General features: G+C 44.1%; 1 protein-coding gene across 7 annotated transcripts in view; it reads left to right on the forward strand.

Annotated features, from left to right (window-relative positions):
- Positions 1-14791, forward strand: part of ST3GAL6 (ST3 beta-galactoside alpha-2,3-sialyltransferase 6) — an 85761-nt gene that overhangs the window by 41604 nt on the left and 29366 nt on the right. For 6 of the 7 annotated variants that reach the window (XM_040484290.1, XM_040484289.1, XM_040484293.1 and 3 more), the window contains exons 6-9: positions 862-925; positions 11131-11229; positions 14321-14507; positions 14620-14757. In XM_040484290.1, coding sequence (XP_040340224.1) covers positions 862-925; positions 11131-11229; positions 14321-14507; positions 14620-14757 — 488 coding nt within the window. The remainder of the gene's footprint in view (positions 1-861; positions 926-11130; positions 11230-14320; positions 14508-14619; positions 14758-14791) is intronic. The other variant, XM_040484292.1, reaches the window with a different exon arrangement.

The following is a 14791-nucleotide window of genomic DNA, read 5'->3' on the forward strand; positions in this document are numbered from 1 at the left end:
GAGAAATTACTCTATCTGCTAATGACAAAACCGTTTTCTCTCCACTTATTGACAACTGATTGGCCTTAAGCAGCTTTATGTTGTAGATTTTTGAGAGACCCTAAAAGCCCAGTAGGTGACAAGCTTAGTTTTCTGAGTCAGATTTTATTTATTCAGTGGATCCTGTTAGGTGTGTGTGTGTGTTGTGTGTGTGTGTGTGTGTGTATGTGTGTATATGTGTGTATAGGTTTAAAAAAATATTGCAGAGAATTTGATAATACATTTAAATTTGCTGAATATTGGTTTCTATACTAATATCAGTTTCAAAGGCTATATTCTACACTAATATCATCTGATGTTGGTATTTTTTTAAAAAATGTCTTATTACTTATTTTTGGGAGAGAGAGAGACAGACACAGCATGATCAGGGGAGGGGCAGAGAGAGCGAGGGAGACACTGAATCTGAAGCAGGCTCCAGGCTCTGAGCTGTTAGCACAGAGCCCGATGTGGGGCTCAAACTCACGAACCATGAGATCATGACCTGAGCTGAAGTCAGACACTTAACGGACTGAGCCACCCAGGCACCCCAGATGTTGGTATTTTTGGGGTTACTTTTTCAGAATTGTTGTCAAATAAGGCATTTTTTTTTTACCCCCCTGGAGTTTTCAGGAAGTGTCCTTAGAGCAGTTTTGAGCGTACCTATTGAGTAGTGCCTGCTAACTGCAGTTGTATTGTTAATTTCCACCAAGGAATAAATCCACATGGATTTACAACTTTGAAATGGGTTGGGGGAGGGATGGGGGGGGGAATACCTAGGGTTGCTTACTAGGTATCTAAGAAGCCATAATTCCTTTTATTTATAATATGCCATTTGTCTTCTAGCGGAATATTTTCGGCTTGCTCTTTCAAAACTGCAGAGTTGTGATCTCTTTGATGAATCTGACAAGTGAGTTTATTTCCTCGCTTTTGTTTGACTTTTAGTTTTAGCTAAGGTGGTTCAAAATATGCACCCCAATGTAAAATGTCTTCAGTCAAGAAAATTCCATAGTAGTTGTGCATGACTAAAATGTCTATTAGTTATTTCCATGACACTTCAAATAAACACATTACAAAATTAATTTAGAAACTGCAAAACTGGTTGCCTCAAAAGTTTGCAGAGTCTTATGATGAGCAATCCTAGTCCCAGGTCAAGACATTTTAACCCACGTTCACCTCTCCTAAGTTGTTGTTACTAGAGAATTAATTCGCAGCCCCTGTTAATCAGCTCACAGCCCCTCCATAGGCTGTCTCCTGTACCTTCCTATGTATCTTCTGATTGCTCATGAGGATCTGTTTTGTTTCACTTGAATATCGGATTTCAGAAGCAGCTCTCTTCCTCCTATTCAGAATTATACTGGAGGAAAGAGAACAGTTGGTTGAGATAATGCTTGTTCTGACTACAAAAGGTAACTTAATTTGTAGAAAATTCTGGTGTCAAGTGAACCATTTAGGAATGAAACTGCTAAAGATAGACTCTTTAGCTGATACACTTATTTTTACAAAGGTAGACTTTCTGTACAGATTCTTCATCTACCCTTTAGGATTTGGCCAGTGGTCCATTGGGGGGATGGAATAGGCACTCCATTAAAAAGCAAAATGACAGAATTTTCCCTCTTGCCCAAGAGGACAGAAGTGCTATTTAGCAAATAAATAAATGAGAGTAGTGGACAGAGATGTGAAAATGGGGATAGAATTTACAGAACAGAGCTGGAAGAGCAATGCTAGATTTTGTCTGAAATTCTCTCCTTTTTTCTCTGAGAGCCCACACGATCGAAGTGTGGATTATGTAATGTTGGCTCATTTCAGCTGTACTTACTTCTTACAATTTAAAACTATGCCATCAACTTAATTTGTTTTTGATTGCATACGAACAGCAACCATGTATGTACTTTTCTAGCCTAAATTTTATGTAGCTCATGGGTTGAATTTTGTGCAGATCTTTGGCATATGTGCATTATGTCCTGCTCTCTAGTTTTTACCACTACCCTGCAAAGAATGCTTGATAGTCTTTTTTTTTTTTTTTTTTTAATGGAGAAACTAAAACTAGGCAAACATACATAGTTTGTTACAGTGGGTAAAAGCTACAGCCAGGACGTGAACCTAGAGAGCTCCATCCAGTGCCCGGATGTGTGACTTAAGAGTAATAGTGACTGTACCTTAAATATTTGGAGCAAGTGTCTACAAGATCCTAGTCACTGTAAATGTGAGCTACTGCCAGGATTCTTGGGTGTGTATGACTAGAAGTTTCACTCTTTCCTGGTCTTGATCTTAGAACTAGACTGTATCATCTGTAGGTGCTTTCAGAAGCCCTTCCCACACAGGAATTCATCATCTGCGTGTGCCTCAGCCAGGCTTGTCTCTCTCTTCTTGCTGACGTGGTCTTGCTGTTTCCTTTCCTCCTTTGTCACTGAGCATGGACCCCACTCCCAACATCAACCCATGTCAGGCTCTTAGCATCACCCGTGTTGGAAGAGAGGTGGGTGTGGGTGGTGAGGAGGGCTGGAAGATCTTGCTGATGGCACAGGAATCCTTTAGTCTGAGTTTGTCAAGAGAAGTAGAATAGAATGTGCAGTCAGAGACTTTTCAGGCACAGAGGGAATGGAAAATCCCCTTGTGGGATCTCTTCGGAGTGCACACCAAGAAGCAGTCACATGATCAGCCTTGCTGAATTGCTTGTTTGTGCAAACCTGTTTTCCTAGGGACTTGACAAAGTATTTTGAAAGTAGATGAGAATATACTTGGGACAGTATTTCCTATTTCCTATTAACTTTTGGGATGGGTTCACATGTAATAAACTATACCTGTATTTTAAGCAAGTCATTATACATTTATCTGAATGGCACTGTATAACACAAAGACAATCGCTGGCCAGTCTTTGCCTGAGCAGTGGATTTTATTTTATTTATTTATTTTAAAAATATTTACTTATTTTGAGAGCGACCACACATGTATGCATGCACACAGGGGAGGGGTAGAGAGAGGAGAGGGGGAGAATCCCAAGCAGTCTCCGTGCAGTCAGTGCAGAGCCTGACATGGGACTCGAACTCATGAACCGTGAGATCATGACCTGACCTGAAATCAAGAGTTGGATGCTCAACCAGCTGAGCCACCCAGGCACCCCTGAGCAGTGTATTTTAAAGGCAGAATATACTCCAGAAAGGCAGAATGTACTAACCTGCCTTCTTGTTGCCTCAGAGTAAACTGTTCCCTAAGTGACCTTAAACATCTCCCATTTCTCCTCTCAGCCTGGGGGAAAATGCTCTAGGACAAACAGGTCTGAGAACAGTCTCTTTCTCAGGCAGAGAGAATGAACTGCCCCCAGCTGTGGATTCAGGAGCGGGGTTGGGGGTGAGGGGGGCGCCCCATGGACCAGGAGGAAGCCTTGTTGGCATGAGCTGCTCAGTTGGTCAGTGGGTCTGTAGGGTCGGGATTGGGATGAGCAGAGAGAGGGGAGCTCCACTCTTTCCATCCCCTTCCCCCTTGGGCTGCTCTCCACTGATTTTATTCTTCCTTTATCCTCTTGGTTTCTTCCAGAAGGTTCAGACATTTGGTCATTGTTTCAAATCCGAATCCTTTACAGTCCTACCAGATGTAAGTCCTAGTTTTGTTCAGTTACATTATTCAGTTCACGTGATGCCCTCCATTGGGACAGATTACACTGTGAATGGGAAAGTTCTAAATAACAGATGCATTTACAAGAGAGGAGTCTTCCTCTTTCCCACAGGTGTCACATAAACGAAGTCTGCAGGTTAGCATGTTATTACCCATTTGATTTTATTTATCTTTTTGTTTTTAACAAGAAGTATACTCTGTGGCTTTTCCCTTTATATTGTTTAGTTTCTCTCCTGAGCAATGGCCCGCCAGGTTGGGGTAGGGTAACCACCGAGGCACCCGTATGTTGCCTAAAGAATCGTGATTACCTAAGCTTACCTGTCTGTGCTGTGTTGTGCTGCTTTAGGGCCAGACTCAAAAGCAAAGTGGTGAATTGTAGAGAATCCTCAGAGGCAGGAAGGGTGGAGATCTAGTCCAACCCCCTCATTTGAAAGGTGAGAGAGTTGAGGTCCAGAGAGGTTATGTGGAGGTCTGCAAATTTCTGTTTTCAGTACCTCCTTTCACGTTTTAACAGAGTAAAAGACAGGAAAGACCGCACAACCGAATGTCTTAAACTGAGCATCATCTGAAGAGCTAAGGGGAAGAGAATTCTGGAATTGTGAATTCTTTTGGATATATTGTTAAGGATTTCCAGGGCTATAAATCTTGTGCATTATTGAATATAGCTTATGCCTTTATTCTTAACCTCAAGCCATTTTTAACCAGATGATCTTTAATACTTCGGCAGGGTTAAACCAAATCCTCTCCAAGTTACATGTGTCAGTTCACTGAAAACACATATATGTTAAATAGGTTTCTTTTGTTCTCTTAAAGATACATGACCTCCATAGACTCTTGTCTTCAAGGAGAGCTTGAAAAACAGGGTTTTGGGGGAGGGGAAGTAGAGGGAGGAAAGGGGCGGGCAGTAAGGAAGTGGGCAGGCATGGGACTGCTAAGTAGATGAGTCAGTACTTGTGAAAAACGGCACAGTTTTGTGTCCTTGGGCAAGTTCCTGCATTTCTGAACCTTAGTTTCTTGTAAAAGAGGGTAATGGAGCTACATATGCACCATGCCACGGTCAGTTTTAATAGTTAATAGTTAAGTCAGTGAAACCGTTGCACAGTCATTAAGTCAACGTAAGCATCGGTACTGTTTTTGCAACTTCCTGTGAATCTAGAATTATCTGGAAATAGAAAGCTTACATTGAAAACATGACCACCGAGCTTCTATATGAATGTTCATAGGAGCATTAGTCATAGTAGCCCCAAAGTGGAAACACCCAAATGTCTAACTGCCGAATGAATAAATTAAAGGTATATCCGTATAAAGGAAATTATTTGGCCATTAAAAGGAATGGGGTACTGATTCATGCCACAACATGGACGAACTTTGAAAACACCACGCTCAGCAAAAGAAGCCAGTCATGAAATAGCAAGTACAAGTATAGTTACATACGATACAACGCACGTACCACATGCAATTACTGCATGATTCCAGTTACAGGGAGTGGCCAGAATAGACAGCGCTATGGAGACAGAAAGTAGATTTGTGGCGGTCAGGGGTAGGGGAGGGGAAATGGAGAGCAAGTGCTACTGGCTGTGGGTCTGAATTGGGTGGTGGTGATTGTTGCACAGCTTTGTGAATATGCTAAAAGCTAGTGAATTTTAGGTAAAAGGATGAATTTTACGACACGTGAATGATATTCCCATTAAAAAAATAAAATGTTTTTGAAAAGAACTGGGGGTGGCAGTGACCTCTCGTTTCCTCTCTAGCCTCTGTGGCACTGTGTTCGGAAGGGACTGTGAAGCCGTGCCTAGAACCCATGGTTTCTCTTTGTCATCTTTTCTGTATGCTGCTGCTGCTGCGTTCTTGGGACCCTGGTTGCTCCCTTTATTCCCCAAAGCACAGCTCACATGAGGGGGCCATGGTTTACACACTTCACTAACGATTGAGGATATTTAAGGAAGTCGTATCACAGAAAAGCAATACTTAAAATGTGCGTGTGTTACAAGGCCCTGACCCTTTCTGGCTGGCTGTGCATGTATCCCTTTAGCACCAGTCTGCCCCCCAGCCCCGGGGCATGCTGCCTTCTCCTTAGTGGGAACACATTCTCCCTCAGCCAGAGCGGCAGAAACCCTGAATCACAAAATCTCAGCTCCCACTTAAATGCGTGAACCAGGGGCCCCTGGGTGGCTCCGTCAGTTGAGCGTCCAACTTCGGCCCAGGTCATGAACTCAACGGTGTGTGAGTTCGAGCCCCGCGTCAGGCTCTGTGCTGACAGCTCGGAGCCTGGAGCCTGTTTCAGATTCTGTGTCTCCCTCTCTGTCTGCCCCTCCCCTGCTCATGCTCTGTCTCTCTCTCTCTCTGTCAAAAATAAATAAACATTAAAAAAAAAATTTTAAATGCGTGAACCAGCTCTCCACCTCCCCCTGTCACCATTGCATTCTGGGAGGCCGCCAGATTCTGTGAAGAGTGTGCGAGGCCAGCACAGGCGGTTACAGAGTAACTCTACATAAATACCTTACTGAGCCGAAGCACCGGTGCTAAATCGGTTGCCTGCTCATTGGACACGGGTTTGTGACAGCTGCCTAGTTGCTCACCCAAGCGGGATCCATTATGTTACATCAGCAGAACGGGGCCAGATTGGCAACCAGCTGGGGCGGGAGCGTGGCTTCAGACAACTTAAAAAGAGGAAAAAGATGGAGACTTCAGTTATTTAAGGAAAAGAGCCCAGGCTCTAGAAAGTTTCTCAATGTCTGCATCACTACTCTGGGCATCCTGCTGTTTTGCAAGGTTTCTTTACATGGTAGCATTTTCAGCCTGGAGGAGAACTTGAGGCCGGGGGTTGCCCGGGGGGAGGTTGGTTGGGGCAGTTGTGTTTCTGTGTCAACAGAGTGAGTCACAGGTGGTGAAAAGGCAGGAGCAGCCACAGTCTGTTTCATAACAGCCATTGTTGTCACATGTTGAGTGGAAATACAGAAACCGGGTACATGTGCCAGAGGACATGGTCTCCTGCAATGTAGAGTAACAACATTTGAGACCTCGGTGATTCCCTTCACAAAAGGGCAGACTAAGTTCCTAGAGGTTAGGTCTCTAGGCCAAGGTCCTGAAGATGCTGAATGGGGGAGCCAGAACCAGCAGTCAGGTCTCTAGCCACAGCCCATTGCTCAGTGTTTCAGCGTCTTCAGACTGCAAGTAACAGTAGCCTAAGAGTGATTTAAACAAAGCAGACCTTTATTGTCTCCCATATCGCCTAGATACATGGGTTCATGTCTGCAGGCTTGTGGTTCCATCTTGCAGGCTGCGTGTAGCTGCACAGACTGGATGGCACAGCTCCAGGGAGTGTCCGTTCACACATACAGTTACTTGACTGGTGCACCTTGTAGGTGGACAGTGTACAACTTGCGCATCTGTGTGGAGCCGCTCTGGTTGTGTGACTGAATTAGTGGCTCAGTGATGTCAGGGCAGCTTCTCTGTGGCTCTCTGTGTCTCTCCCTGTTGTAAGATGACTGCCGCTGCTCTAACCGTATGTTGTCACATATCAGCATCTAAGAGGAAAGGAAGGGGTAGATCAAAAGAAAGCCTTCTTTTCAAACTGTGCTCTTGCGGGGGGCGAAATCTTTTCTGGAGCATCTAATAGACTCTGTAATGTCTTTCTGCCCAAGGGTGGGTCACGGGGCCACCTCCAGACCGACCGTTGTCAGGCTTTACGGAAGTAGGGCTCTACCGGCAGGTACACAGGGTAGTGGGTGTGGGAGAATGACCAGTGAGATCTGCAGAGATTGTTAGGCTGAAGATGAGGTGATCTATTTTAATGTGTATGATACTGCTGAAGGGAAGAGTGGATGTCAGAAAGCATTCAGAAGACAGGCCACAGGCCACTTGAAATGGGCAATTCACGTCTACTTTCTCTGTATTGATGGTGTTGATGTTTACCTCTGTAGAGCGTAGGAACTCTCCTGGGTTTGGCCTGACTTGATGAGAAGCATGCCTTTCACCCGGGGGAAGAGTAATTTCTCACCGTAGCTGTTTGAGCAGGCTTCCAGATTTTCCATGAACAGGTTCAGGCACTCTGGAGTGATTTTGCTTTCTGGGTGAGCAGTTTGGGGCATGTGCATTTCCCCACCTGTTCCTGGGGTGGGGGAAAGAAGAACGGATAGCTGCTTTTCCAGACACAGAGTAAGGAAACAGTCACCATCCTTCATGTAACAGCCAAACTGATTCCTAAAGTGCACAGCCTATGAGCCAGGGAGTTTTAGATCGGAGGATACAGGAATATGAACAGTACTATTCTCGCCCTCTAGGGACTCAGAATTCCCTGTAGTTATTTGTGCATGAAAGTTGTGTTAAATAAATATGGTAAAGTTATATGTACCCAAGGGACCCTGGAAATTACCGTTTTACACCTCAGGGAACAAGGGGATCCAGGAGCCCAGACCAGGTGGATCAACTTTTTGGTAATATGTGGTGACTGCTGGGGAGAGAGGGGTGAGTTGTGTGGTTCAGACTGTGTACCTGTACCACGACGTGTTTCCCACAGTCACAGGGGTGTCGTGAATACTAGCTGTAGATAAGCTGCTATTGCTACAGAGTGGTCCTAGGGATGCCCCTGAAACAGTTTCTAGTGCTATACATGATCCTCAGAAAAATATGTGGGTCTTTGCGATATCCAAGGAGGAAATGTGAAATTTCACTGACAAGATTTCCTGTCAGAGGCTTAGGCAAACTTTTTTTTTTTTTTCATGACAAAGGGCCTTCCCTCCTCCCAGCTGCCCCCTCCAAAGCTAACAGAGGAGAACATAGAAAGTGAAATTTCTCAAAATGTGGTGACCATCGAACTGTGACCCGTCTTTAGAATTACAGTTCTCTTGAGTGAGGCAGTGTCTCTAAGATTTCTTTCCATTTTTCCCAAGCCCTTAAACCTCCTGGGACGATGGACAGGAAGAGGCTACAGAATTGTGTACAAGCCATGGCCTTCTCTCTGTAGCTAATCCTGGGGCTCCTGTAGTAGGAGTTCTGCACCTAGCCCTCTCCTCCCTTTTCTCTTGACTGGAAGGCTTCATGGGATCTGTGAGGGGAGGTCCGGGACCTGGAGCCTGCGTGGGGACCAGGAATGTGACACATTAGTATGGCAGATGGTTGCTTCTCTTATCACAATGCTCTTTTGGCCACACAACGATCTAGGGCTTGATGACCAACTGCAGTCCAGTCTGATAAACATACCACTGAGCAGAAACTTCTGTGAACACTAAGGTTGAGCCTGTTGGCTTATTGCTGAGCAGTGATTATGGAACTGGTTGTGTCTGGGACGGAGTTGAGCTACCTCTTTACGGGTCAACTTCGGGGATCAGACTTGTGGGTCGGTGGTCCTTCGATGAGGCTCCAGGGTAGGAACTCCGGAGACACGGCGGTGGTATGCACTCCTGTCTAGCCTGGTATGTTTGATGATGTTAGAGTCAGTCAGCCTGGTGTCAGGCTGGAAATCCCAGGCCAGGCTGGATGCTGTAGCTGCAGGGGCACGTGGGAATAGGGAGGTGGGAAAGGGCTAATCTGGGTGCCATAGTTACCGATAGCTCTCCTCCTTCCTCATATAGGTTACATAGGAGCAGAGCTGTTATTTGGGTCCTGTCCGTTCCTAGGCACCCCCTCCCCTATGCCCAGCCTTGCTTAGCAGGTAGATGGAGCCAGCTCCACAGCTTCAGCCTCTGATTTGTATTAAACTGACCCCGAGGTTATGGAAGGAAAAGTCAAACAAGCTGTGCATGTGAGAAGTACCCTCGTCACATAGAGTATTCATAAGATGGATCCGGTGAGGTTGATGACAATATACCCAGAGAGGAAAGGGTTTTGAATGTTTGCCAGTCTTCCCATCTTCTCCGTGCCACCTGGTGGCAGAGCACCGTGGATAAAGTTGCCTTCCTGGAAGTGGGATTAATGTCAAACTTGCAATATAAAAGCATCTAGACACATGTTTCTTTCCTAAGACAAGCATTTAAAAAATGTGCTCTAGAGCACACTGCGATCTGTCCATGATAGGAGTTTCGGGGTTATATCCTCAGCGCTTGTTGGACCTGTTTCCCCGCTGCCCTCCCTCCCGCCCCGCCCCGCCCCCGTCCCTGACATCTGTGAAACTGGATTTTCTTGTTTTTGTAGCAAAGCAGACACTGATTTAGACGTGACCCTTGAATTTGGGAGCTAAAAGTCCCAAATTAAAATGTGTGAAAGTGTTTTCGAGTATTAAAAACTTACCAAATAGGTGAGCTAAACAAATTCTAAGGAAAGAGGGTCAATTCATATGTATACGAGGGTGTACATTGTCTCTTCTTGGCAGGGCCAATGTTTGGCTCTTTTTAATTATTCCTGTATTCCTGCATTCTCTATGTTTATTATTTTTTTTAAGTTTAAGTAATCTCTACACCCAGTATGGGGCTTGAACTCCTGACCTTGATATCAAGAGCCACAGGCTCCTCTGAGCCAGCCAGGTGCCCCTCTTAAGTTTAAATATTCTACAGTATTTGTGCAATTTTGCTACTCATTAATTTCTTAAGAGCCTTGTGGTCTAGAGTTCATCTGTTTTGCTTTATTTCATGGTTCTTAGAGAAACAGTTTTTTTTTCTTTATACTTTCATGTCTTGAGGGTCCTGAAAGCACAGTTGCAACAGGCTTCCCCTCTGTAGTCTTGTCCCCTGAAGGAGAAGGACATGATCCGAGTTGTCATTTCTCTAAACTTCGTTGGGAGGTGGTGAGAGCCTGGAGATGGGTTCGGGGTTGCTGAGAGCGAATGGCACACAATCCAAAGTCCTAGGCTAGTCCCAGCCAGCAACAGGAAGTCCCGCTTCATCATCTACTTTAAAGCTCTCTGCCAGGAACACAGTGAACTTTGAGTTTACATTGGTTAAGCTCCAAGGAGCAGTACACGTTTGGGGAATTGAAGTGCTCATGGTCGGGTCCAAGGAAGCTACCCCTTACCCACCAGATTGCCAACTGTCTCCACACTGATGAGACGCAGCAGTGACCCAGAGCTAGGAACTCAGGGGAGTGGGCAATGCTGGTGAAAAAAAGGACGGCTGTGTAACATAAGCACACTTGTGTCAACATTAACATGCAGCATTGCAGGCCAAGTGGTGTTTTTGTTGTCCAAGGGTCTGAATGCAAATCCCGATTCTGCCTCTTGGAAATATGACTTTGAGATGTAACCAACACTTCTCTGAAGTCCTTTCTTCATTTGTAAAATGGGAGTATCGGGCTTACCTGTCTGAGCAGGTGGTTATGAGATTCAAGCAAGGGACCGTGCATGGACTCATAAGCAGCTTTAGTTTCTAGCTATCATATGCTTCCTATGAAATGTTATTTATTGAATCCTGTATCTTTCTAATATATCTCTAGACCTGTAAGTCACAATTGGTTCTTTTTCTACTTGGGCAACAAATGAAAGTTGGTTCTGGAAAGTATGGAACGAGTGCTTGGAATCACCCACTTATACGAAAGATGTCTCAACCTCTCACTTGTCTGTTTGCCCAGCAGTGTGCCATGTAAAAAGTGCGTGGTGGTTGGTAATGGAGGAGTTTTGAAGAATAAGACATTAGGAGAAAAAATTGACTCCTATGATGTAATAATAAGGTAAATATATTTCCTGTTTGCTAACCTGGAATTGTTTAAAAAAAAAAACAAAACATGGTTTCCTATTTTAGTATGACTGTGTTTTAAAAGGAAGAAGAATTGCTTAGATAAGTTTATTATGTAACTGGTCTCTCAGTTGTTGACTAGAGTAGGCCTAGATTTCAGGTCGTTGACTCAACAAATATTTATGAAGTTTCCTTAATATGCCAGGCACAGTTTTCACCACAGGGGATACAACCGTGAATGAGAGCAGTGTTCTTGCTCCCTGTGGAACTTATATTCTAATGAAGGGAAGAAAACAATAATTAAATAAATAAGGGAGCGCGGTAATAAATGCCATACAAACAATTAAAACATACATGACAGGCAATGATTGAATGGCTGCTTTAGAATGGATGACCATCTTGAGGAGAAGACCTCTAAGATGGACCCAAGTGAGTCTGTAGTACCAACTGTATCAGAGCAATCCAGGCAAATAGAACGTTTCGTGCAGGTCCCGGGGGAGGATATGATCCTGGGTTTGAGAGGAGCCCCAAGAAAATCAGCAAGGTAGGAGGGCAGCAGGCCTGGGGAGAGTGGTATAACCAGAGGCTGAAGGAGCAGGCTGTGTAGGACTGTGTAAACTGAGACTAGAACTTGGATTTTACTTTAAGGACAACAGGAAACTTTTGCAGATTTTTTAAAATGTTTATTTATTTTTGAGAGAGACAGAGTGTGAGTGGGGAAGGGGCAGAGAGAGAGAGGGAGACAGAGAATCCGAAGCAAGCTCCAGGCTCCAAGCTGTCAGCACAGAGCCCGAGTGGGGCTTGGACTCATGAACTGCGAGATCATGACCTGAGCTGAAGTCAGACGCTTAACCGACTGAGCCACCCAGGTGCCCCCTAAAGATTTTAAAGCAGGACAGCAATTCCACCTGATTATGCCTTTAAAATACCCTGGCTGTGATGTGGACAATGGAATATGAGGGACAAGGGTAGAAATGAAGAGGCCAGTTAGGTGGCTATATTAAGGCAGATAATGGTGGCTTGGAACAGGATTGCCATGACAGAGAAAGGAGGTAAGTAAAGACTGAGACATATTTTAGAGGTAGAGTTATCAGGATTTGTTGATGTGTTAGATGTGAAGAGAGATGGGAATAAAGGAACCAGATACCTCCTTCTAGGATTTCCGCTGAAGAGATTGAGTTGGGGGAAGACTAGAGTGGGAACATGTTTAGATCTGGAGAGGGAAGATTTCTGTGTGAACATGTTAGGTTTGAGATGCTTGTAAGATTTGCAGTGGTAAGTCAAGTAGGCCGTTGGTTAAACGGTTAAAGCCTCATTGGTAAACAGCTTGTAAGCTGTATTTAAACCATGGATTGGGCAAGATTCCCCAGGGAAAAACAGAGAGAGAAGAGGTTCCCAGGACAGAGTCTTGAGGTACCCTACACTTAGATGTTGAGTAAAGAAAAAAAAAAAAAAAAAAAAAAAAACGAGTTGGAAGAGGATCTACCAGTAAGTTAGGAAGTGTTTTAAAACAGAGGAGGTCAACTATGTCCAGTGTTGGTGAGAGGTCATGCAAGATAAGGACAGCGAATTCACCATTGGACATGCAACTCGACGCTTACTCATACTCTTGACAAAAGCAGACTTGGAGATATGATATGGGGAGTGGCCCTACCCAGGTGGTTTAGGAGAGAGTGACTGGCAAGAAAGTGAAGAAACAAGCATAGGCAATTCTCTTGAGAAGTTTTGCTGTGGTGTTGAGTTACGAGATGGTAGCTGGAGATGGTTATAGACTCAAAGGAGGCTCTTTTGTTTTGTTCCTGTTTAAAGATAGGAGATTCTAGAGCATATTGGTAAATGGACAGAAATGAACAAAGAGATTGCTGTGGTAGAGAGAGGGGATGGCTGCAGAGTTCAAGTGTGGTTGGTCCTCTATGATGAAAGGAAAACTGGAATTGTGGTTATGACTACCAAAAGTCCCACCGATGAACGGGTGGGAGAATGAGGACATTTCCGTCTCTTACTTTCTCATTGAAAGATTAAAGTAAGGTCATCATCTGGGTGATGTGTTGTGTGCCTTGGGAATGACTATGAATAGTCTTTTGAAGAGTGGGAAGGTTTCACGCTGGCGCAGTGCATTAGGCTGACCTGGCAGTGCTTGGGGGTTTTGCTGGGTTACAAGCTGCCATTGTGAGGTCACTTTATTTTCTGTTCACTCTCCATTTTGAGGAAGCTGTGAAAGTTTGTCCACACAACAATTTTAAAACAATCTTTTTAACCTATAATTGTCTAAACATTTGATCATCCAGAACCACAGCAAACCCTTGTGGGAGAATGCCACGGGCACAGCATTTATGAAAGTCATTTAAGTGTTATTAAGACTGTCTCATATTACATTGAGTCCGTGGCAAAGGGCAGAACAGTATTTATCCTCTAGGGGACACTGTTTTGGAAACAAAGCATCCCTTTTAATAGCATGCCTTCCTAGTGTATGCATAAATAGCGCATGTCTAACTGTGGCATTGAGCAGGCACAAGCCCAACAGTAGATCCTCTGTGGTTCTTTAGTTCCCTCTAGCAGTGACATTTATTTGCTTGTGCTTGGGTAGAATACAGAAATTTTATATTATTACTTTATTATGGAGTGCAACAATTTTGATGGGTCCTCACGTCACCTTCAGTGTGATCCTTACCTGTCAGCCTGTGTGCTCCATGACTGTAACGTGGGGCAAGTAACTTTGGACTTCAGGGCCCTCACCCAAGGGGTTTTGTTCTGAACGCCCTCCAAGGTCTCTCTTAACTCTAGTTTTCTGTGGTTCTCTGTTCTCATTTGGTTTTATTTAGTCTTTGGTTTTTCTGGAGGTCGGACTGAATTAGTTGTGGCCCCACAATTAATTTTCAACATTTCTGCCTTTGATCCAGCCAGCTGTCTCATGAAAGGGGATGATTTCCTTGGCTGTTTTACCTTAAAAATCAAGCAGTCGCCTTGTAGCTTTTAGCACCAGACCCATGGTTTCTGGTTTGTCCTGCTCTGTAAGCTCTGAAACTGGGATGGAATTGGCTCCTACTGAACTTGGTCTACATTATTTTGTGTTTTACTACCCACAGAATGAATAATGGTCCTGTTTTAGGACATGAAGAGGAAGTTGGGAGAAGGACAACCTTCCGACTTTTTTATCCAGAATCTGTTTTTTCAGATCCCAATCACAATGATCCTAATACTACGGCGATTCTCACTGCTTTTAAGCCACTTGATTTAAAGTGGCTGTGGGAATTGTTGACAGGTGGCAAAATAGTAAGTTGGCAAAATTGATCTGCCTTCTGATTACCTTCAGTTTTTTTTTTCCCATTAAAAAAGAAAAAGACAACCACAATGTTCTATTTTCTGGGTTCTTATTTTATTTCAGAACACTAATGGTTTTTGGAAGAAACCAGCCTTGAACTTAATCTACAGACCTTATCAAATCAGAATATTAGATCCTTTCATTATCAGAATGGCAGCTTATGAACTGCTTCACTTCCCAAAAGTGTTTCCCAAAAATCAGGTACGTATTTTTCCTGGCGCAGTTTCAAACTAAA

This window comes from Herpailurus yagouaroundi, unplaced genomic scaffold (assembly GCF_014898765.1).
Source record: "Herpailurus yagouaroundi ecotype Mexico unplaced genomic scaffold, PumYag 162, whole genome shotgun sequence".
In the NCBI taxonomy this organism is placed as follows: Eukaryota; Metazoa; Chordata; class Mammalia; order Carnivora; family Felidae; genus Herpailurus; species Herpailurus yagouaroundi.